At 40.0% G+C, this 22691-nt stretch overlaps 1 protein-coding gene across 8 annotated transcripts in view; it reads right to left on the bottom strand.

Moving 5' to 3' along the window:
* The window catches only part of synrg (synergin, gamma), a 34220-nt gene extending 17948 nt beyond the window's left edge, over positions 1 to 16272 (bottom strand). For 2 of the 8 annotated variants that reach the window (XM_054601578.1, XM_054601734.1), the window contains exons 1-14: positions 16179 to 16272; positions 10918 to 10958; positions 9954 to 10096; positions 9458 to 9585; positions 8974 to 9079; positions 8757 to 8868; positions 7775 to 8203; positions 6703 to 6981; positions 5499 to 5579; positions 5118 to 5314; positions 3517 to 3768; positions 3293 to 3432; positions 2148 to 2272; positions 1581 to 1643 (exon numbers count right to left, since the gene is read on the bottom strand). In XM_054601578.1, the coding sequence (XP_054457553.1) occupies positions 1581 to 1643; positions 2148 to 2272; positions 3293 to 3432; positions 3517 to 3768; positions 5118 to 5314; positions 5499 to 5579; positions 6703 to 6981; positions 7775 to 8203; positions 8757 to 8868; positions 8974 to 9079; positions 9458 to 9585; positions 9954 to 10096; positions 10918 to 10958; positions 16179 to 16213 (2131 nt within the window). In that variant the 5' untranslated portion in view covers positions 16214 to 16272. The remainder of the gene's footprint in view (positions 1 to 1580; positions 1644 to 2147; positions 2273 to 3292; positions 3433 to 3516; positions 3769 to 5117; positions 5315 to 5498; positions 5580 to 6702; positions 6982 to 7774; positions 8204 to 8756; positions 8869 to 8973; positions 9080 to 9457; positions 9586 to 9953; positions 10097 to 10917; positions 10959 to 16178) is intronic. The other 6 variants (XM_054602017.1, XM_054602059.1, XM_054601657.1 and 3 more) reach the window with 5 other exon arrangements.
* Between the last annotated feature and the right edge of the window lie 6419 nt (positions 16273 to 22691).

Below are 22691 nucleotides of genomic sequence, written 5' to 3'. Positions count from 1 at the left end.
TCTGCAAAAGAAATGTCCATCTTAACAAGTTATATGTCTGATAAATCCCTCAACATTCTCCCAGTGGAGTTATAGAGGTCAACTGGCTGCCAGTGCTATTTAAATTTTTTTGAACAATTGCAAAGTAAATATAGGGACACACAGATAGAACTTTTTCAGTCCCAATACCAATACAATACCAATACCGAGTACAGATCCGATACCAGTATTTTATTACTTAAGGGATAATGCCCAACAGGGTGTCAATCATTAGGAGTTAATTGACGACGTGGAGGCCAGAACAGTCCGACACACCTTGGAGATCAATCAATTGGTTGCAAAAACGCATGAATATATAAATGAATGGTACTAATTATTTTTCTCTTCGCCAAATGACCATAGTATAAGTGGTATAATCCCCTTTAAGATGTACATTATTAGGAATTAATGTAATTTGCAGAGACAACATTCCCTTGCCCTGGCAATACCCCTTCCTTAATGGACACCCTGCAGTCAATCAGAATCGGGTAATTATCCAAACCAAGATACAATATGCCTCTTTGGAAGAGACTGCGATCTTTCTTTCATGTGTCAGGCAGCATCAGGCTTGACCTAAACATGGCTTTCCTTACTTCCACAAAATGTAACAAATATATGGGATGTATTAACTACATACTTTTTGTTTTAATACTTTACAATAAAGTGGAAAAGATAACCTTAATATCTTTAGCTGGATGTATCAGAATATGTGATATGCTGTTCTTGAGTAGATAAATGAGCAAGTTTATAAATAAAGATTTTCTACTTGCCCTATTAGATAAGTCGCAAAAATGTAGGCAGTGGTAACTGTCTTAACTTGGGTAAAAATATATACAATAGGTTGTTTTACTATTTTGTTGACGAATTAATTAAAATTGGATAATAACTGAAAATGCTTGTTAAGATGGGTGTTGTTTGCAATGACAAAGCTCAATAGATGCTATAAAAAGAGCAGCAGAAACATTTTTGGAACAGAATCTTTTTGTGTCAAATCTTTTGAAACAAGCCGCTGGTATAAACCACAAAGAAAAAAGTCAGGATGCATTCTTGAGATTCAGCAGTTGTTAATCCACTGCTGTATAATATATGCATGGATGGAAACAGAGAATCTGTTCACACTGCTGTTGTACGGTGGAAAAGAGATAACTAATGGGCTCATTAAGGAGATGGAGCCTGACAATGCCAAGGAAAGGTCACAGCAAAGCATGACTTACTGGAGGTGTAATAGCCGTCCCCATCGGAAACTGTTCTAATGAAACAGGGATGGGAAACACACTGGTATCAACACTGCAGGCTTGCAAAACAAGATAAAGTTTAAAAAAAAAGGCATTCAAATATGGCATTGAAGTGCCCTAACAACTTTACCCAAGACATTATACAATGTTTAATTAGGGGGAATTTCACACTAGGGACCATTTCAGAGCCCAAGAGGTCAAAGGAATTGTTCACACGAATACCCAGAAATGTATTTTATTTTTTTTTCAACTTTGATTTGCTGATGTGTGTGTTTTAGAAACATAGGGAGACTTGAATGTGTAAGAAAGTGTGGCTGAGTTTCTTACCGACTGTTTTCTTGTCAGCAGGCTGCTCTAGCTGTCTGAATACACTGTATTTGTCCCCAATATCTGGATCAGAAGAAATAAAGATGGTAATGGGTAAAGTATGAACAGAAAATACAACACATTTAACAAGTAGGCAGGTGTTGCCTCAGTGCAGTTTGCTATGGCAACCGTTACTTTAAGTTTTGTTTAAGGACCACTGAGATTATAAGAAGTTAAAACAATTTCCATAAAACTGAAGAAAAAAAACTGATTGGACATAATGTCCAAGACTCAAAGTTGCAGTAGGTTACATTCAGGGGTCAATGTTATTTCAGAAGTTATAAAATGCTATCTGAGAATCTGAAAGTTAGCGGTTGCCCTATTTCTCAGCTGTGTCATGTTGAAACCCGATATGAGATATGGGACATTATCTCTGTTTCTAATGTGATTTTTAAATCTGGAGATTATTTATTCCATCCCAAATCGGCTATATATTTTCTCTCCAGGTTCACCTGACTGGAGCATTTCATGGAGAAAATTTCCAAATTCCTAACATGGCGTTCACTCTGTGGGAGGTATAGAAGGTACCTGAGACGGGGGGTGTAGGCTCTGCAGGCGGATCCACAGACAGCTGCTTGAAAACAGCGTACTTATCAGAGGATGTGACGGAGGCGGACGAGGAACCAGACACTGGAGTCAGCATAGCAGGCGCACTGCAGGTAAACAATAGATATAGCCAGACATCAGGAGGAGTGATATTTGATAGATGTGGATTAAAGTCTTCTATAATGAAAATAAAGTGTCTATATGATTCCCATTTGTGTTATGCGCTGATGCCTCTGTGACATACAAAAATGAACATGTATAAATCTGGCTTTACATTGAAAGTGTAGCTGATCAGAGGACATATACTAGAATCAAGGATTACTGGAAATCATTAAGCTCACTTTCCAGCAAATATTAGTTTCATCAAAGCCCTTTCTCTGCAACACATCTGACAGTAAGTGATGCCTGCCAGTTCAGACTGGCAGACCAACATGAGCTTTTCAGCTTCTCATTAATTAGAGAACAATCTCAGACTGTGGGGAATTCTTCTTACATTGCTGAAACAGTCATGAGAGTATGTTTTCAGGGGAGAAATAGGAGGAATTATAAAACACATGTGCTACTTAGATGTGGGATACTCAAATTCCACTATCTCTTTGTATTTTAACAGATAATTGCTTTTCAGCCTCCTCTCCGGGAAAAGACGGTCTCTCAAAATGGGCTTAGAAAGTAATATAAAGAAATGAGCGTATCTACTGTCCATTGAAATTAATTAATTAAGAGATGAACCAAACTCATTGCTATTCTAGGGAGGTTATTACAAAATATTAAAACAGTGTGTCTGACTGAATGGTTTCCAAGATAACCGAGTGAAGACACAAATATTATGCAGAGTAGCTCAGCTATAAATAGCCAATGAGGGCTTAATATGAGACCTTTATCACTACAAACATTTACATCTTTTCTTTAGAAAAGTAGAACGAGTGAAAGTGCAAAAAGAAGCAAGAAAATAATGAGGAACACTGAAGAAAAATATTTCTTGTAATCTAAACTCAGCATTAGTATCTTATCAGATGGTGAAAATCACTAATTACAACTCTGACCAAGACATTGCTTATTAATAAGTGAGCTACAATTAGAATAGCATTTTGCAGTATCAGCATCTCCAGTGCATTCAAGGCCATTACCTGTTTTGGTGCTGCGATGCAATGGTGGTGGGGAAACTTGCACCCGACTCCCCCTGGAACTCAGTGAAGGACAGGTCTCCTGCTCCTGCCTTTGGAGCCTCCTGGAAATCCTGGAAGTCGTCGTCATCTGCTTTGGGCCCCTGAGCCGAAAACATGTTAGTAAATAAGATGTGAATTATGATCAACTAATGGATAATGCAGAACTTGAGGCATGGATTTGTTACCTGTGCTGGAGGGAAACTGGCTATGAAGTTAGTGTTTGTGGGTGCTTGAGACTGCGTTGCGGATGTCATGCCCATAACTGGTGGTGCTGATGTGGGCATGGCCATGGACATAGAAACCGGGGGCTTGGTCATCATGGCCTGCTGGTGCTGGGGCATCACGGGGGCCATGGCCATAGCCAGGGCCGGCAGGTTGGGCACTGGCGGAGAAGGAAACTGACTGAGAATTTCCACATTCATTGCTGGGAGGCCACTCTGAAACAAAGGAATAACAAAGATTTTAAGGCACTGACTAAGGAAGCTACCATGACGAAACAAATGGATGCTCTGACCAAAAAAATGTGAGCACATTTAAGAAACCCTACTGGAGATATAAAGAATGCACTATGTCTGATTTTGTCAGGCATTCTGGAAAACACCACATCTAATGATCCAGAGGGTTTAATGCTCTCTCAGCATTAAACTCATTTAGATACTGGAAACAAGCCTAACCTCATCAACTAAAGTTCCTGACTCATCACTGGAAAAGCTAAGCAAATTACAGTATATTGGTATTCACACCTGCACATTTTCTTTCTCCCTGTATGTTCAAGCTCCACTTACCCCAAGGTGAAACTAATACTTTCTTTTTCACGCAGCCCCTATCACAATACATGCCCCAATCAACAATAAACTGTTAAGTGTTGCAAACCTATATGGCTCCAATAATAAGGAAATTATCACTCTCCAAACTCTTACACAAATGCCAAACTATAAAGCACAAGGTCCAGGTGGATTCTCTGTTAAATTCCTTGAATACATAAAGACACTGAACACGCTTTCCCTTAGAATAGTATCAAATATAAAAAGGTAAATTCCCCCTCGGAGGAATACACTGAAATCGTTTTGTTTTTTTATCAAAACCTGAGAGGGACCTGACTCTAAACATCAATTTGTCAAATCTTGTCACAGAACACATACTCTGGCAATGGAAAAATAACTTTTAATTTTGCCTGTTATCTAATGCCACTAAGGTAGCAACACCTCCATACTCGCACCTGCTTATACATACACATAACTTGTCAAATAGCTTGATTAATTAAAATAATTAGAGGTATTACGGCACAGTGGCTACTGCAACCCCATTTCATGCCATCATTTTTTCAGTGAAATAGCGAAAAAACAGATGTTTGCAGAAATATTATTCAACAAAGTGAAGGTCCTTTTGAACAGATGTCACTGACAGACTTAAACCTTTTCCCCTCACAAGAGAATGCAACTTGTTGTGCTCGTGTTTTAAAGCTCCTGAAGATTTACATCACCAAAAGGTGTCTTATTATTCCTTGCATGGAAGTGTTGGCATGCAATGTTTTGTGAGCTCCTTGCAGATTTGCATCATCCAAGGAGTGGTGGTGACAGGCCCAGGCTAAGGATGATAAGAAGCCTCCTGCCAAACACGGCTGATGGGGACTCGGCTTAAAATGCCCCACAATCCCTTTCTCCTCATTTCTAGATAAGCCCATCTAATTACAGTGTGGTCTTGATGCCGAGGCACTGTGGGAGCCGTGGATGATGATTAGTGAAGCCATTCTAAGGGGATAATTTGTCGTAACTCCAGTGTTTACCTGCGCCACACCAATTAGTGCAAGTACGGTGTAGAGCTCCTCCTTGGTCAGCATGCCAGGTGTCGTGCGGTTAGCTGTCGCCCAGATTTGCCCCAGTGCTTCCCTGGGAAGTCCTGATGACATTAGTATAGGGTAGAGGTTGGCTGTGTCTATCCCTGCCGGAGTCATGGTGAATTCAAAAACCTTCTTGAACATTTCTGAGGAAAGACACAGAAAGGAAAATAATCATGCATACTGGAAAGGGGAGAGGTAAACTACTTAAATCTCTCAAATCTAAATCATAATGGAGATTTTTAGAGTTTAATTTCTTTAAACAAAATACAGAATTAAATTTGAATGTCTAAATCATTATAATGGACATATTCACGTGTAATTGTTTACCTGGGATGAGGCTGTCATTGTAAAGCCAGGCTGGCAGCATGGGCTGAATGTGCTCTTGTTGTGGGTACACTCCAACACCTGCTGTCACAAACAGACCCACACACACACACACACACAGTTGGTTGTTATAGCAAAAAAACTTGCCCAGGCACAGGATTTGCTAAGCCTCAACAAACTCATAAATCAGATGTCTGGAAGACTCTGTGCATAATGTCATGCTCTCCTGCACTGAATCACAAGAGTCTTGCCTTGTCAGACACGAGCCATTTCTAACTTCAAGGATGGCGGAAAGACTAGACTGCCTTGTAAGAAAAAATATACAAATAAAATCTAATTTAACTGCAAACATTACCTTAATAAACATTTTTCTTCTACAAATAGATTAACAAACTACGGAGAATTTTCAGTCCCTAACTAGATATCTTATTGAGTCTACAAGGTGTCTGTTTACTCAGGCAGCTGCTTTGCACATAATACTCCCATCAGCTATCAAAGGGCATTTAAATTATTCTTATTACAAATCTCCCAGGTCTCCAAGATTAGCCTCTGTATACCCCTTGATGACACAGAAGACACGAACAGAGACAAACAAATGAAAGCACAAAGGAGTAGCCAAGTGGCATGCAAAATCAGCCTCGGATTATATTTCGGCATCAGTGGCACCTGAAAATCCATGCGCATCCCTGTTAAACCATAGCAGTCAGCATGCGCCGGAGGTGGTTCTCTGAGAAGGTGTTACATAGGAAGGGAACAGACAGCAGCTTATTGAGTCACCTCAGGACCACAACAGACACAGTCCATTTCCACAATGTGAGTAGAAAGCGCCAACATGAGAAGCCCCTTTAACAAGATTTGGTCTGAGGTGACAGAGGAATGAAATGGGCAGATGTAAGAGCAGGGACTTGGCTTAGGAGCAGTTGTAAAGACACCCGGGAGGATACCCCAAAGACACCGCCACTCCATTTGTTCAAAGAAGCGAAGGAAATCATCAGCAGAAATGTATTCAGAGTAAATAAGATGAAAAAGTATGATGACCAGCCCAGAATCTGGTATAAACCAATTATGACAGAATCATTTTTTGATTGTTAGAAAGAGTGGAAATATTTTCCCAGGAAAGAGAGAAAAGTACTGCTTTGATTGTGTAAAGCAAAGCAAGGGAGAGAAGAGGAAGCTATGAAGGCTGATAAACAGGCACGTCTCTCACCACTGTCACTACTGGTTTGAGGAGACGAGTCAACGGCTGATGGGGGGGCGCTGGGTGCCGACACCGGGGCCTCAGGTTGCTTTTCTGCCACGAAGACCGAACTCAAGTCCTGAGGGGCCGCAGCCCAATTCCTCGCTTTAGTGCTGGAGTGAAACTGGGTTGAAACTTTAGTTCCAGGACCCATTTCAGTCAAACGCTGCTTGGATTTAAAGCTAACCTGTGCCGTCTTATCAGCAGTAAAATTGCATGAGGAGAATAGCTTCTCTTCCAGGGACGGGCCTAGAGGGGTGAATGAGGAACAGGTTTCTTGATGACACACACTGGCTTTACAAAGCAGTTAAAGTTGTTTTCAACTAATTACTATACAGTGTATCAATCCTGTATTTCTACTGTGTACATTTTTTCAGAACTAATTCACCATGTCAAATATCTTATCCAACCTGCAATTGATTCTACGTTATCTGAAAAAGAAAACGATCCTAAAATATACTGAAAAAGGAGGACTGGGCGATGTCACTCGATGGGGAGCTAGCTGTTGCAGTTCTCTGGACAGAAGGTGATCCGTCTGTCCTGTTATTCATAGTCTACAGACTGAGAGCTGTCACAGAGCAGCCGCTCTTCCGAGAGATTAGGCGGCAGATGACACACGATTGTGACAAACCACACTTCTATCAAACCACAAACAGATTCATTATCAAGGATGGATTCAGCTACTATATTGTTAAAACCTACTGAGAAAGATTCTCACTTTCTAATGACGAAGCAAGGTCAGTTTTTCTTATTGATGCTGCATCCGTGTTTGCCTAGTTTGTCGTGTCCAATAGCTTTAAAAGGTTTAGGTAATAAGGCCAGGCCAGCTGCTGTCCTAGCTGAATGCTCACACTGTTACACAGGCAAAGGCAAACCCAAAAATCCAGACGTGCCAGTAAAAAATATTCAGCATCAGCAATAAATGCAGCACTACAATAAAAAAAATAAAAAAGTCATCCAGATTCATTCAAAATATATATATGGTTGAGTATATACTATGAGGATGGGCAGGAAGGTGTCAACAAAGCAAAAAGACAGTTACCTTGAAATGTAGATTGGGAGCTGTTGTTGACAGCAGAGTGTTGGGTGACAGTGGAAATGGACACAGAGGCAGGAAGGGACTGAGGGAGGGAAGAGGAGGAGGACAGGCCTGCCTTCAGGGAAGGGGATGAAGGTTGGACTTGGGCCTCAGAGGAGAGGTGGAAGTTGGAGGGAGGGAACGCATTTAGAGGACCCTGAACAAAGTCACTAAACTCGTCATCGTCTGGAGAGAAACCTGTCACGGGGGCAGTGGGCGAAGGCTGGACGAGGGCCTGAGAGGAGAGGCCCGATGCGAAGGAAGTGGAGGAGGGCGGAGGGAAGGAGGCGGGGGCGTCTACAGGCCCTTGAAAGTCACTAAACTCATCATTTTCTTCCGACAAAGCTTGGGGCAGGGAGTGAGTGGGGACAGAAGAATGTGGTGGCGATGAGTCTGCAAAAATGAAGAAATAATGATGATGGAACAACACGTGACACACTGCAATGGAGAATGAATTATGGGCTGCACATTTACCAGAGTGAGATGGAGACTGTATTGTGCAAGACCAGGAATTGTAGAACTGCAAATTCAACTAAACTCTTGAAATAACATTTCATTAATATTTAGATTCAATAAAATGCTTTTCGGGTTGGGAACGTCGGCTGTAATATTACTTCAGGCTATGTTTGTTAAATGCATAACTACAAATTTTCTGAAATGCAGAGGAATAAGTTATAGTGAGAGAAATCTATAGCTGTTCAGAATGTGAACACTGAGGTTCATACACAAATGTTGTAATAAACACAAAAGTTTTTATGACAATAGACTGACAGCTGTACAGATGTGAGTGACTGAAAAAAGAATGTGATAGAAGAAATGTGATCAAGGATCATCTTTCTGTCATACGCTCCGACAGAAAGTTTTGGATCGTCTGGCTGCCAGCTGGAGAAGAACAACAGGAACAAAATCTCAGAGATTACAGGTAAAATCAGTGGGGTGAAGGTACCTGGCTTCTTGGTCTGTGATGATGAAGTAGGGTACATCTTCGCGTCTCTGCTGAAGCCATCCAGGTTGCCTTTGATTGCCTCCAAGGCATCATCGCGGCTCTTCTCACCTGTCTGAGTACGCAATAATAGAGGATCAAGAGCCCAGAAGGTTACAAAGAAGAGCAGTCGACATGCCATAAGAATAGCAAAAAGAACAGGCTGTAGAGAGACACTCACCTTGGGTTTGACACTGCTGAGCAGCCTCAGCTTCTGTTTCTGCTCCTCAAATTGTCTTCTTTTCCTGTCCTCCTCCAGCATCTTCTGCTGCTGCTCCAGGCGTTTTCTAAAGGGCATGAAGAGGAGACATTATATGGAGAGCCAAGGATATCAACGGCGCTTGTACTGCTGGAGGCCCCGCTGGAGTCTGGGCTGAAGGAGTTTCTTTTGAACCTACGTTATTTCATATCATGTTGCACAGAATCCGACCCGGTGGCACCAATTACCAAGCATTAAGAATAACTATATAGAAGTAGCCAATCTTCACGCTAATGGTCTTGTCTACTTATGTAGGTCATACAGGGGCATCAGCATTACATGGAGACTGTTTCATAACCAGTCAAAAGTTCCTCACAGTAACTTTAAAAGAAAAGTAAAAAGCATTCATGCTGACAAACAAACAAACACAAACGTGAAATATGGCATTATTGTAAAGATGTCTTACTGGTGCTCCTCAGCCATTTGTTTTTGCATGTCGGCAGTGTATTGGGGTCCAGCAGGTCTCATCCCCATATACTGCGGCTGACCCATGAACTGCATCCCAGGGGTCTGCATGCCAATAGCCATCCCTCCCTGTGAGATACGAAAAAAATAACATAGACAGCAGCTCAGACATCCCATTAGCATTAGCCCTTGTCACACTCTTGTACATGATATTAAATACTGGCACCGAAGGAAAGCATTGTAATACAGAATGATATTAATGGACTTATGTCTTGCTAAGGTTAAGATAAGCTCTAATGCCAGGCCTCCATGTGAATGAAATCAGTTAAATCAACACAGCAAGGTTTCAGTACGTATTCGTAAATGGAAGCAAACATTAGCCAATTTGTTAAAAACACTACAAATGCAAACGACAAATCTCTAAGGAAACATGAGAAGGATAATTTCACCTTAGACATCAAACAAATAAACAAACACAGAATCAAAAATAAGCTCACCTGCATAGGCATAGCTCCTGCGGGCATCTGTCCCCCGAAGTTCATTCCCATCATGCCCTGCATGTTCGGTTGCATGACCGGAACCATAGGGAAGCCCTGCTGTTGCTGCTGCTGTTGTTGTTGTTGCTGCATGGGGACCATGCCTGCAGAAACAGATACAAACACTGTTATAATATACTGTAGGCCTGGGAAAGAATAGTGTCTTTTATTAATTTTTCAAGCATGAGTATGCCCAATAAGTACACTAAAGACAGCTTAATACAATCCTGGACTGGAGTTTGGGAAAAAAGCCTCTAGAGACTGGACATGATTCAGTATTGCAAATCAATTTCCTAGACAGCTGGAAAAAGACACAAGCTCAGCAACAAACAAATCTGTTTTTCTGGTGACTACGGTGACAGCTCAGAGCAAAACAAGGGGGGTGAGCCAAAAAAAAAAATAGAAAACTGTCTGTTTGTTTTCACAGATGCAGTGTGAGCTGACAGCCAGAGCTGTGCAGCCAGCTCCTACTGGAGCCTCCAAATGATTCACTATGTTACGGATCATCCGGGCTGAATAAGTGGCTTGTTTAGGTGGCTACACACAATGTACTTAGTCTAAATTGACATTGCTAATGGGAGCATGTAATGGCCCCTGAGAGATGATTGTCCCCCAGCGGTGTGTGGATGGTTTAGCAGGAGGGTTACTGCAAAGTCAAGAGCCTTAATAAGACATTGCAAGCACAGCTAAATGATAGTACATCTGAGGCCCATAATGCACCACTCTGGACACAGGTAACAAAAGGCATGAGCTCCCGTGTGCAACAGTTAAAAATGCAAAGTCTTATTTCACTGATCGGATTCAATTCTGAAAGAGAAAGCTTTCCATTTATTTATCGGCTTCTGATAATGAAACTGGTCAAACATATTTTCAAAAAGTCAGCTTGAAAGAATAGACTGGTAATATTGACTGAAGAATGAGTTACCTTGTGGCGGTCCCAGGCCCCCTCCAACAGGATACATAAAACTATAGTGGGAAAACAAACAGAATTGCAGGTTATGATATTCAAACTGAGGCATGAGTAAAGACAACTTCAGATAACACTTTTGGGTGAGCTCGAAACATATATCATATCTCCTGCAGCTTTGAATAATGGAAAGTATGAATCAAAAAAATCACTGAATTTCTATCCTGCGTTTGTTATTTGTGCTGTATAACAATATATTCAAGGCTAGACAAATGACAGCCATCAATACGTTTGTAATACTTATAACAAAATAGTAGGAGGTAACAGATTTAAGCAAATACAATTTGAAACTGTATTTAAATATGGTGATTGCTTAGGGTCAACAAACAGTTCAACTACCACTTCAAATAATTTAACTCGAAGTGGTTCCGTTGGGCAAATGCCTGCTTTTACTGTCATTGACAACAAAATTAAGAGGATACATTTGCATTTGATACACCTAAATGATAAATAAAAGCCTTGTTTGTTTTCATAGTTGTGACATCACATTAGAGTGGGATCACATCCGAATGCAAGGTCCAGCTTATTTCCACCATAAAAGCTGCTTTCACTACAAGCATAAAATCTGATTGGTTTGCTGTTGGCATTCATCGATTTAACATTAATGTCCAAAAGGCAAAATAATTGATGCGGTTTTATTTCCACAGGCGACTTGGACATAGTGGGTCTGTGCTGAGAATCAGGCCTTGAAGAAACAATCAGAGGACGTTTCTACAAGTCGGCCAAGTCTCTACTCACCAAAGCCAACCCACACAGGCCTTCGGCTATTTGTCAAATAACTTATTACAACCCAGTTCTACAGGCTGGAAGTGAGAATACAGAGACAAACAGAAGAGAGAGCCAGCCAGACCTCTCTTTCCCGGACTGACTCTGAGCTGAATTTGAGCCTCACTAATTCAGTGGGTGACATTATCATACTGATGACTTTAGTACCGACACGACTGTGCTAACAAAAGGGAGGCAGGGAACTCATCATCAAACAGTGCGAGCATTTGCCAAAGCAATAACAAACTCCCTGTGGCAATTAAGGAATCATTTAGACCTGAGTTTCACTTCTACATTAAAAATGTACTTATGGAAGCTATGAAAGTGAAGTGCTAAAAACTGTACACTGGAGCTATAACTAACGATTATACTAATTATCCCTATGATTTGTTTTATTAATGGATTTTGTCCACAAACTGAAACAAAAAGTGGAAAATGGTCCTGTAATGTGTTTGTATTACTTATGTTCTCTGACCAACATTACAAACTCCTAATATAATAAATGTGCAGTGATATTAAACAGAGTCTGTGATCAATCAAGCTCTATTCTGTACGCAAAATGTCATTACACAGAAATAATAAAGCTAATAAACTTTAAAGCTGCTATATAATAATAATACAAAATAATTAAAAATGAACAATGTATAAAATAACTGTTTTGTAAAAGAGATTTCTTGTGGTGATGAAAACACAACAAATACCAATTTACCCAACAGCAGACAGACACAATTAGCACTTAGCTGGTGAACATAGTGAAATCATTTAGCAGCTGACCAGCCAGATATTATTCTAAAGAGCTGGGGGAGTCTAACAAAAATATTAAAGAAAGTTAATTTTGGATTAATCAAGGTTGATGCTACATGTCTGCTGCATGTGTAAACAGGCAACTGCATGCTAAGAAGTCAATTGTATTACATTATTATATGGCAATGGGTAGTGCTTACAGCTGGTTACTGCTGCCCCCATGTGGCCAAAAAAAACTGTAGGTTTAAATAAAGAGGTGACATTTTGAACAAAGAGTAAAGTAATGCAATCACAAAATGAGCATCTGATATGATTTGATTGTTTTGTATGGTGTTCAATTGTTGTTTGGCTGCCTTTTATATATCAACATGTCTGATGATGCTTGACTTGGAAGGTTTCAGAGTCACATCTGCTCCCTGTAAGATTTGCAGCTTAAAAGCATTTATATACACAAGCGCTAGAGCACTGCTGCCCACCATCCTGCAGCAAATAACGGGTCATGGCTGGGCAGATTAACGTAAAAGGAGATAAGCAGTGATAGCAGCTGTGGACGCCAGCGCCTTGTAAAAGGCCTGTAATCATCCGACAGCTATCATCAGACTGCTTTAAAAGCTGGGAAACAGAAGGCAGGGTCAGGAGTTTAAGTCAATGCCATCATTACTGAGGAGGCTAAAGCTTATTCCGACGATGCTCTCATAGTGGAATATACAGTAGTTATGACAAGATTTCACTCAAAGAGAAATACAGGCTTAGAGGGGAGATGAGAAACTGAGTGACAGTCAATGAACCCTTTACTAAAATGGAAACAAATAGTTGAATGCTTTACTGTTTTTAATCATTGAGCACTGAATATCAATCTTTGGTTTTAAATATCTGATCTGGTTCCTGTTAATCAATCCAGGGACACAGAAAGGGGCATAAGCTCCTTAAATATGTTTTTTTTTTTTTTTTTTCCCTCTATGCCAGCCACCACAGGCAATGCAATAGACATGAAGGCCCCTGCCCTGTTACACACACCAACTTGCCAAAATTACAACTGGATTATATTAACTGAAATAGTCATGCACCCAGTTCTCTGAAACTGATGATTGGACAAATAACATTTGTAGTTATAATTCCAACATTGAAATGTCAACAGGTGTAAAACACACCCTAAAACGATATACTCCTGACAAGCACAATAGAGCATCATTTGACATTCAAGAGGTCAAATGTCTGACAATCACATGGCCTGTTGAAGAAATATGCATGGTGCCATTATCACCTGACACAATGGAAGCTGATAATCAAGCATTTCTGTCGCTGTTTCCTTACAGCCTCCCTTACAGATACAGCCACTGTATCTTTGACTTAACAGCTTATCATCATTACATAAATTAATTGATAAATTTACTCCAAACAGCTACAAAGGTTGCTTAAGCTGAGCTGTCAAGCTAATTTTCAAGCTACACTACTGCTCCACCTACTGGCTTTCCACTCTGGCAGTCCTGACACATTTTAATTTATTATTGCTGTATTATTATGTATGGCAGTCGAAACACACTGCACTCACATGATCCAAAACTTCATTCCTTCATTGATATCCATTATATTTCACATGGAAACAGATTTGAACATGCTACAGATAAAAGATGCCCCTGGCTAGAAATATGTATACTTTATGCATGTGACAGAAATTCATCTGTCATCTGTATGAAACGTTGACTTTTCTATAAAAAAAAAGTTGATAAACCTTACAGGAACATCTGTTTTTTTTTACTAATCCAGCAAATTCAATACTATACAGGTCAAGGTCCTTAAACACATAATACAAAACTCCTGTCAAATCAAATACTGCCATAAGACGGTCTTTGCTCATTGATTTTTAACACTGCCCACAACAGCCTAATACACACAAATACGCTACTATTGACAGTTGACATAAGTGGTATATTTTAATTTCTGTCAATTTACCTTTTTTTAACCCCACAATTTTGTGGATCGTGACCTACTAGTGCCGAAAAGGTGATGCCCTCAGCCACAGCAGTGCAAACGAACCATTACTGAAACACTGAAAACCTCTGCAATACAAAAACACTGTGCAATACAATAGTTATAATAGTTTCTGTCTGTATATATAATATTTCAGTTACTGTGGATTCTTTACTTTTCTTTTATTGCTCATTTGCTTATTTAGGGCTGCACGGTGGTGTAGTGGTTAGCACTGTCTCCTCACAGCAAGAGGGGCCCGGGTTCAATTCCCGGGCTAGACAACCTTCTGTGTGGAGTTTGCATGTTCTCCCCGTGTCAGAGTGGGTTCTCTCCGGGTTCTCCGACTTCCTCCCACAGTCCAAAGACATGCAGCTAAGGTTAATTGAAGACTCTAAATTGCCCGTAGGTGTGGATGTGAGTGTGAATGGTTGTCTGTCTCTATATGTCAGCCCTGCGACAGACTGGCGACCTGTCCAGGGTGTACCCTGCCTTCGCCCATTGACAGCTGAGATCGGCTACAGCACCCCTGCGACCCTTTACTGGATAAGCAGGTTACGGAAATGAATGAATGAATGTGCTTATTTATAATACTTATTTTTTATCTTGTTTTTTTACTGTCTCTTGTTTGCACTATCCTCTATGCTGCTGTAATCCTGTAAATGTCCCCGCTGCGGGACTATTAAAGGATTATCATATCTTAAATCCCTGTCTGACTTAAAAACATTAAGTAATTTTCTCCTGCTAGATACTAATTTAGCACAGGTCAGTAACTGTCCACCAGACATCAGCAGAATGATCAGCATATGAAAGAGAACTACAATGACCTCCAGGTCTTCACATTACACCTGTAATCCCGTTTTCCTACTACCCACACTCCCTTACAGTCATGAGGGCTTTGGTTTCACCTGTCAGATCAGTATCACCTGGCTGTAGCCAGAGTCTATTTATTATTCAAACTGCTCGAGCTCAGCTTTGAAAGGATCATGAGGCTACAGACCACCATCACACTGCTCCAACAACACACCTGTGCAGAGATGAGACACATGCGTGACAGGGTTTACTATGCGGTTTAGTAAACAAGTATTAATCAAGCAACAAGCAGAGCAATGTGAGTGCGGAAGAGGACTTGCAGCTTATGTGTTAGAAGATACATATTTTAATTAAACTTGTTCACTTCCCTCCTGCTTCGCTTTCTTAAATACTCAACCACGTACCGACATAACACTGAATAACCCTCCACCCCCCGTGGCAGATCATGCAATAGTAAGAGAGCTGATGAGGCCAGATTTAAACATTGTCCTCGGTGCTCAGGCCTGTCTGTACAGGTGCTAGCTACTTTTCCTCACAATGCTAAAGTTACAAGAGAGTAATGTGGATTTATTTTACGATGACATAACAATGGATGACGTAAGCTGCGTGCGCAATAACTGCTGCACCGGACATGACACGTGAAATGTGTTAATACACGAACATTGTGGCATTGTTTTGGTCCCCTGTGAGCGTGGACAGGCAGCAGAAACCAGCTAGCTAGCGTTAGCTTCCCCCGCTAGCTGACACCTGCCATCCAGCCATCTCATCCATCAGCTCGCCTCTACAACAACATAAGGTGTTTTTATAATCGCTGTCTCTGAGGCCCTTCGTTGTGAATATCGTGTTGCTGAGAGGCGCTCACAGGGGGAATATTTTTAACAATTTGTTCAAATCTTAGCGACAGAATTGATATTAAAAGGCTAAAATACCTGCCGCCTCCCCCCGATCCTGGCCGCAGCGCCATCTTGATAACAGCAGTCACTAGGAGGAGATGACGTCAGCAGTGACGGTGGTCACAGGGAGTCTTTGCGGCCCTGAGTTCGGTCTCTCGGGCACAGCTAAATACCTGCTGCATGCTGATCCGCACGATCTACCGTACATTTGAAATGATTCAAGGGTTGTTTTTTTAGGAACAACTTTTGCAACATTAAGTTTTCTTAAATTGTTGAACTTTTCCTTTAGGCACATAACATAAAAAATGTCTTGTTTATAAAGTACATCATATAGTATAATTGCAATGCAATTAAGTTTTCTTAATGTTGCGTCTCTGAGTCAGGGTAGAATAAAGTTCTGATCGGGGTAGAAAAGGACCAAATCTTGGTAGAATAAGACCAGATCTGGGTAGATTAGGTCAGAGATCTGGGTAGAGGACAAGACCTAAGAAGAATAACACGATGATCATTTATCTGGAATATTGTTTACCATGTTTTATTGTATATTTTCATATTTCTATTTTTAAATTACAGAACTAGTCAAAAGTTTGGACACACCTTCTCATTCAACTACTTTGAAGAATCTAAAATATAAAACATATTCTGGTTTGTTGAGCATTTGTTTGTTTACCGCATAATTCCATATGTGTTCCTTCATAGTTTGGATGTCTTCAATATTAATCTACAATGTAGAAAAAGATAAAAAATAAAGAAAAACCATTGAATGAGAAGGTGTGTCCAAACTTTTGACTGGTACTGTATATATTTATTATTGCACTGTGTTTGTTATTTACTGTACGCACCATAATCACCTAGCCAAATTCCTTGTATGTGTAACGTACTTGGCAATAAACAGCTTCTGATTCTGATTCTGATAACATGCTCCGGAGCAAAGCAGAAACAAGCAGTAAAGAAGGCAAACTCCTGCGAGGCAGAACACAGGACCCGAGATTCCCATTCACAAATTTTAGTATTTGGCTGCAATAAAAGTTATTTTCCAACAGATGTCAGTGTTAAGCTTGTTTTCAGCTTTGTCCATGTAAGTCACACCTGGCTTCTCTATGGAAAAAACCTGTATGCGGTGTGTACAGCCTGACAATGGCTATGAAGGGTCTGTCTAGAAAGACTTCTTCTGTCATTCTGGACAAGAAGTATGATGATGTGAAATGTGGGTTCTGTATGTTGCAGCAGGTGAAGTCAGAAAACTATTAAAGGGCCTCTGACAATTTTCCTGCACCTTAAAACCCACACATTTCCCCTTTAAAAATAAGTAGCTTCAAAGTGACAAAAACATTTACCACACCACTAAGATGTCATATTTTCTGCATCTGATTTCAGGCACATCATTTAAGATAATTATGCTTATGGTAAGTCAAATATTTGAATCCAAAATGCAGTTCACCCTTACACATTAAATATTTTTTGAGGCAATAACGTCTGCTTCAATTAGGGTTTAAAATGAAGTGTGATTTTTTTGATGACCCACTTCACCAGCAGTTAGGCTACACACAGTACAACCATTGGGAACATCCAATATTTCTGTACATCTGAACTTTAGATTCTACAACAGTCCGTGGTATGTATAATGTATTTTTTGTATACTTATCAGCTAAAGTAATGCTAAATTGATGATGAACGGCAAAGACAACAGCATTTGCATTATTAAACTTGCAATAATTTTTACATTGAAATAACATTATATTTAAGTGGTAAACAACATTTAATCTGCCCTCACTTCTTAAACAGGCAGAAATCTTCGCCTGTTGTTCTGCAGGTGTATATTTTAATCTCTTAGTTAATTTAGATGAAATGTGTCATAAGTTTATTTTTATTGCGTTCTGTAACTCCTGCTACTTGTATCAATTCCTTGATGTCTTGTCCAACATTTCTACCGGCTGCTTGAAGCATTGAGGCCATTGTGAATCCTGACAAAGTGATTCACTTGGCAATTTCATTGTTAAACCAATGACAAGGTGGAGCTACAAGGAAAAGCCTTTCTGGCATTGTCTTATAGCGGGTGTTGTTGTGAAAGATTTACAGCTTAATGAGAGCAGTGTAAGCAGCCGATGACAAGCCTGGCTACTATCCATCACCTGGTTTGGCCTCACGCTTTGCTATACCTCTGCTTTATTTAACAGCATTGATTCAGGGTCCATATACATGACAGAGGGACTAATGTGGCCATTTAGGCTGCATATAGTGACACACAACGGATAGAAAAACTGTTTTAGTTTGACATATGAAGATGGTGGTCTTGGAGAGAAACATTTTGTTTTTACAGTACTTCACGCACATGATGAAGACAGTGTGGAGAGTGTTTTTCTTAAGTATTTAATTTATTTTTCATCTTTCACTTTCACATCATCACAGTGAGTCTCACAGGACAGAGCTGCAGCTATAATTCAGGACACTGAGCTTGTGTCCTTGGTAATTATCTTTCGAAATTTTATGGGTACATTTTACAATCTATAAACATCGATATGGCAGGTGTTTTAGAGACAGATTCCATTATGTTCAGACTCGAAGAATAGTCACATTTCACTATTTCTTAGTTCAACATGAGTAATTTGATTAAAAACTACATCTGGTGTCGAAACTTGGTGCCCATATGGACCATACTACTGAGTATGTTGTCAATATCGTCTCTAGGAAATTGTTTGTTTTGTTTGTTTCTTTACACAAAATATACCAGTCTGATTAAAATCTTTGAAACAGCACTAATACCAAAATGTTCATGGATAAAAATTAAAAGAAAATACAACTGATCAAGCATATATAAAAAAAAACCATTTATTTTTAATCTTGAAGATTTTCATTTGAAAAATGTCTTTTACGTCAATATCTATCGCATAATAAATGTATACAATGTTGATTGAGCCAATGGCCCACAAATGAAGCCCTTGCATTTGCAGTATTATAAACTGGGTGTCGTTAGCGACATTTCAAGTAAATATCACAAGCAACGCAATGTTTGTGACGCGTTTTCCATCACCCAACTGTGGTTGGTCCACCAGTAAGTGAGGGTACAAAGACACTTACCCTCTCTAGCAGATACATGCAAAAAGAGCATTCTAGCATCAAACTACATTCATCATCCTACATAGAGAAGCTCAAACTTTCACGTTTTGAAGAGAGGGCAACCTAAATACCACCTGTGTGCTTTTGCTTGTTAATGTGAGTCCATTAAAACTGTTTGGATTATTTTCTGCTGCTCTTTATTGCTTCTATTAAAATTCATTAAAAAGACGATTAGGCCTCGTCAGTCTCCTGTTCCCTCCACTTCTCTGAGAGCAGTTTGTGGTGTCCCTCCCTGCTGTGTGTGCCGGGTTTAGCTGGAGGCCGGCCGACTCAGTCAGTCAGCTACGTCCCCCTCCAGTGTTGGAAGTGGACTGGCTGTGGGCAGCCCCCCAGAGAGGAGGTCAGGCTAAAAAAGGTGAACATTAACCCAGGTCCCATTCTGGGCATGACACTATTCCCCATAAATCATTAACCTGTCCAACGTCAAGCCTGTGACAGCATCAGCATGACAACATCCATCCGTCAGGATTCCTCTGAACTGCAGATTTTCAGCCTCAGATGCAAATAGAGTAAATTTAGACTCATTCTGATGAAAACAGACTTGCACTTCGGCCCTTCAGCGTCTTATCTGAAATACCTCATGTGGTCCTAATATTTAGTTTAAGGCTGGTTTATTATGAACTATTTTTTTCAGGTCAAATCCCACATAGAGAACCATAAACAAGCCATCATTTGGACAAACAATCATTTGTCCAGTGCTTGGATAGTGATAAAGTGAATTCCGTCTAAACATTTAAATATTTTACAAGATCATTAAAGGGTAAATGCATCTGGCATCAAGCACATGACAGGCACTTAAGGTCTATGTAAGATCTATCACAGTCTGGATCTGCTTCTGACAGCTGTCCCACGGTGTAGATGAAATATGGAGGAGACTGAATCTTTATCTTCTTAATCTTTTTTTGAATAGGAATTAATTGTTTTAAATTAATTGAATAACCGATTCCTAATTTTCAGTACACCCTTTTGTTTTGTTTTTAACATGGTGTTCCTTCTGTAGCCATTGAAGTTTGCAAAATTATCCTGGAGAAAAAATTATTGTTTTTGCTGCGTAATTTGTGAGAAGTGGAAAGTGAGTCCCATTGGTCTTTGCACTGTATACTTAATGATTTAAGAGAACCTGGACATTTTAGGTGTGTGCAGATGATCCAAGTTTGGTTATATGTGTTTAAGATTATGTGTTTAAGTTAGTTAACTCCTGGGAAAGAAGTCAAGGAGGACTATTAGTTAAGTAATAATTCTGATTTCTCAGTATTATAATATTTAAATAGTTGATGAATTTGGTTGTGGACTCAAAAGTCTGAAGATTTGATTGTGAAAATGATTGAAAATGGTTTTCTTCTGGACTAAAACACAATGGATATTAAATGAAACAAGCTCAAAATCATTAAAGTATAGGCTACAGATTAAGATAAACCAAAAATATTTCTCACATACATCTTTCATATTAATGCTTTGAAAAAGTGAATGCTAATGAGCTGAATTGAACTTAATTGAAAAAACTTAAGATCAAAAGCCACCAATCTTTCCATGTGTCCAGCCTAGCTGTCACTGTAGGTGGTGCTGGTGGCGATGTACGGTGAAGGGTGCTGATTGTTGCTACGGAGGCCTGACTGATCTCCATGACTGTGCAGAGCACAACAGAGGCCTCCCTGATGAGGGCTTTTGATGGAAGACCACTGTCAGAGCAGCTCCATACATGTGTATGTATTTCTCCATAGAAAGTTTGACGTTAACTCTGGTCGCAGTGACCAATTAGCCCTGGCAGAGAGTGGCCTCCTGACCCTTGACCCCTGCTGGGTAGTCTTATCCATTAACCCCTTGGACCCCAGCTGGAGTTGATGTAGTATCCTTTCTTGTGGGTCTGCTAAACACACGGCCACATTCACCCTGCAGCTTCCACTTTCTGTCTCTTCGCCCCTCTCCTCTGTTACACGGGTGTCAGCTCGCTCCTCGTGTTGACCTCTCCAGTCCTGGACCGCACAGATCTGTTGGTCCACCTCCATCATCATCAGGGATGACGTATTTTTGTATGCAAACCCGGAAGTTAGCATCACACTGGTTTCCTTGACAATAATCCAGTAGTATTTTTCCATGGGATTTTGGAGTATTGCAGAAAATGAGCTCTCTGGCAAACAAATGTTTATGATACATTTTGACATGTGTTGTGAAGCATGATAATCTTCACAAATGAACAACACTTTTATGATTTTCGAATGGTGAATGCAATCGACAGAAGTAAAAAGCTACTGTTTGGCAAGGAGGTTTTGTTTTTGCATTTAGCAAATTGATAGCAACCACCTTTTTAAAGACACATTAAAGCTTCAAAATTCACCAGAGGGGTGATAAATGAGGCATTTTATGTCGTAGAACGAAACCTATAAATCTCATAAGCTTGTGTTAGCCACAGAACTTATTTCAGGCATCTAAGGGAACCAGATGTGCGAAAATGCTGACTCATTTCCTGGTTTTAGGACTCTTTCCTGCAGCACTAATAGGACATCGAAGATATAAGCCGATTGGTTTTTAGGTCACCTTTGGGTATAGGAATCACCTGAGCTTCTTTCAGTATCATCATACCATACTATTAAAACCTGCATGATAATAGCAATACAATCAATTTGAGTGGCAGTTGTACTTGCTATCACTGATAGCAGTAGTAGTATTTATGTTTTTATTCCAGTAAGTTTCACAGTATGTGTCTCATATAGTGTTAATGCTGATTAAGAAACTTGAACTTGTCTCAAATGCAAATATGTGCAGAGAAGGTTCGGAGTTAATAACTTAATATTACATTCAAATTTGATGAAGAAGTTTGAATTACAAGTGAAGGGACACATTTCAGCAGTCAAACTTCTCTTGAAGACATCATGTTCTGACTGACAACATTTGCCGAGATGAACTTCGTCTGGCCAAAGTTAAGGCGGCATCAGTCATGACCTTCCCTGTTTTACGCTCTGCTGCCTTTGAGTCATGCCAGTTGGCTTTATAAGAGGTGAAGGGAGAGTCAATGATCCTCTGTTCCCTGAAAGTTTTGTGCTTTGATCAGACAGATGCAGCACTGAATTAGACAGCTATGGAGGAGTTGACGATTGTCTTGTAAAACTGAATGTCCTGAAGACTGGCTGAAGCTTTCTGAAAGATGACAGCAGCCCTGCATGTGGACATATTAGTTGTAATATTTTAGAGTTTAATCAGTTTGTTGACTCCTCACAATTGGGCATGCTGATCAAAAATTAAGTAAGTCATTTGAGTCACATGAAATGTTTTAAGGGAATATTTACTCGGGCCTGGTAAATGTGACAAGACAATTTCTTACATTCAGTGTAGTTGTCGAAAATATTCCAAAACTAGCCAAAACTATAATGATTATTCTACAATTATAATAATGACACCGTACTTGCATAAGAAATGTGTAATGTGTTTATTATT

Source organism: Anoplopoma fimbria, chromosome 1, assembly GCF_027596085.1.
Source record: "Anoplopoma fimbria isolate UVic2021 breed Golden Eagle Sablefish chromosome 1, Afim_UVic_2022, whole genome shotgun sequence".
In the NCBI taxonomy this organism is placed as follows: domain Eukaryota; kingdom Metazoa; phylum Chordata; class Actinopteri; order Perciformes; family Anoplopomatidae; genus Anoplopoma; species Anoplopoma fimbria.
The sequence above is the reverse complement of the archived record's forward strand: the minus strand, read 5'-3'. Positions and strand labels throughout refer to the sequence as shown.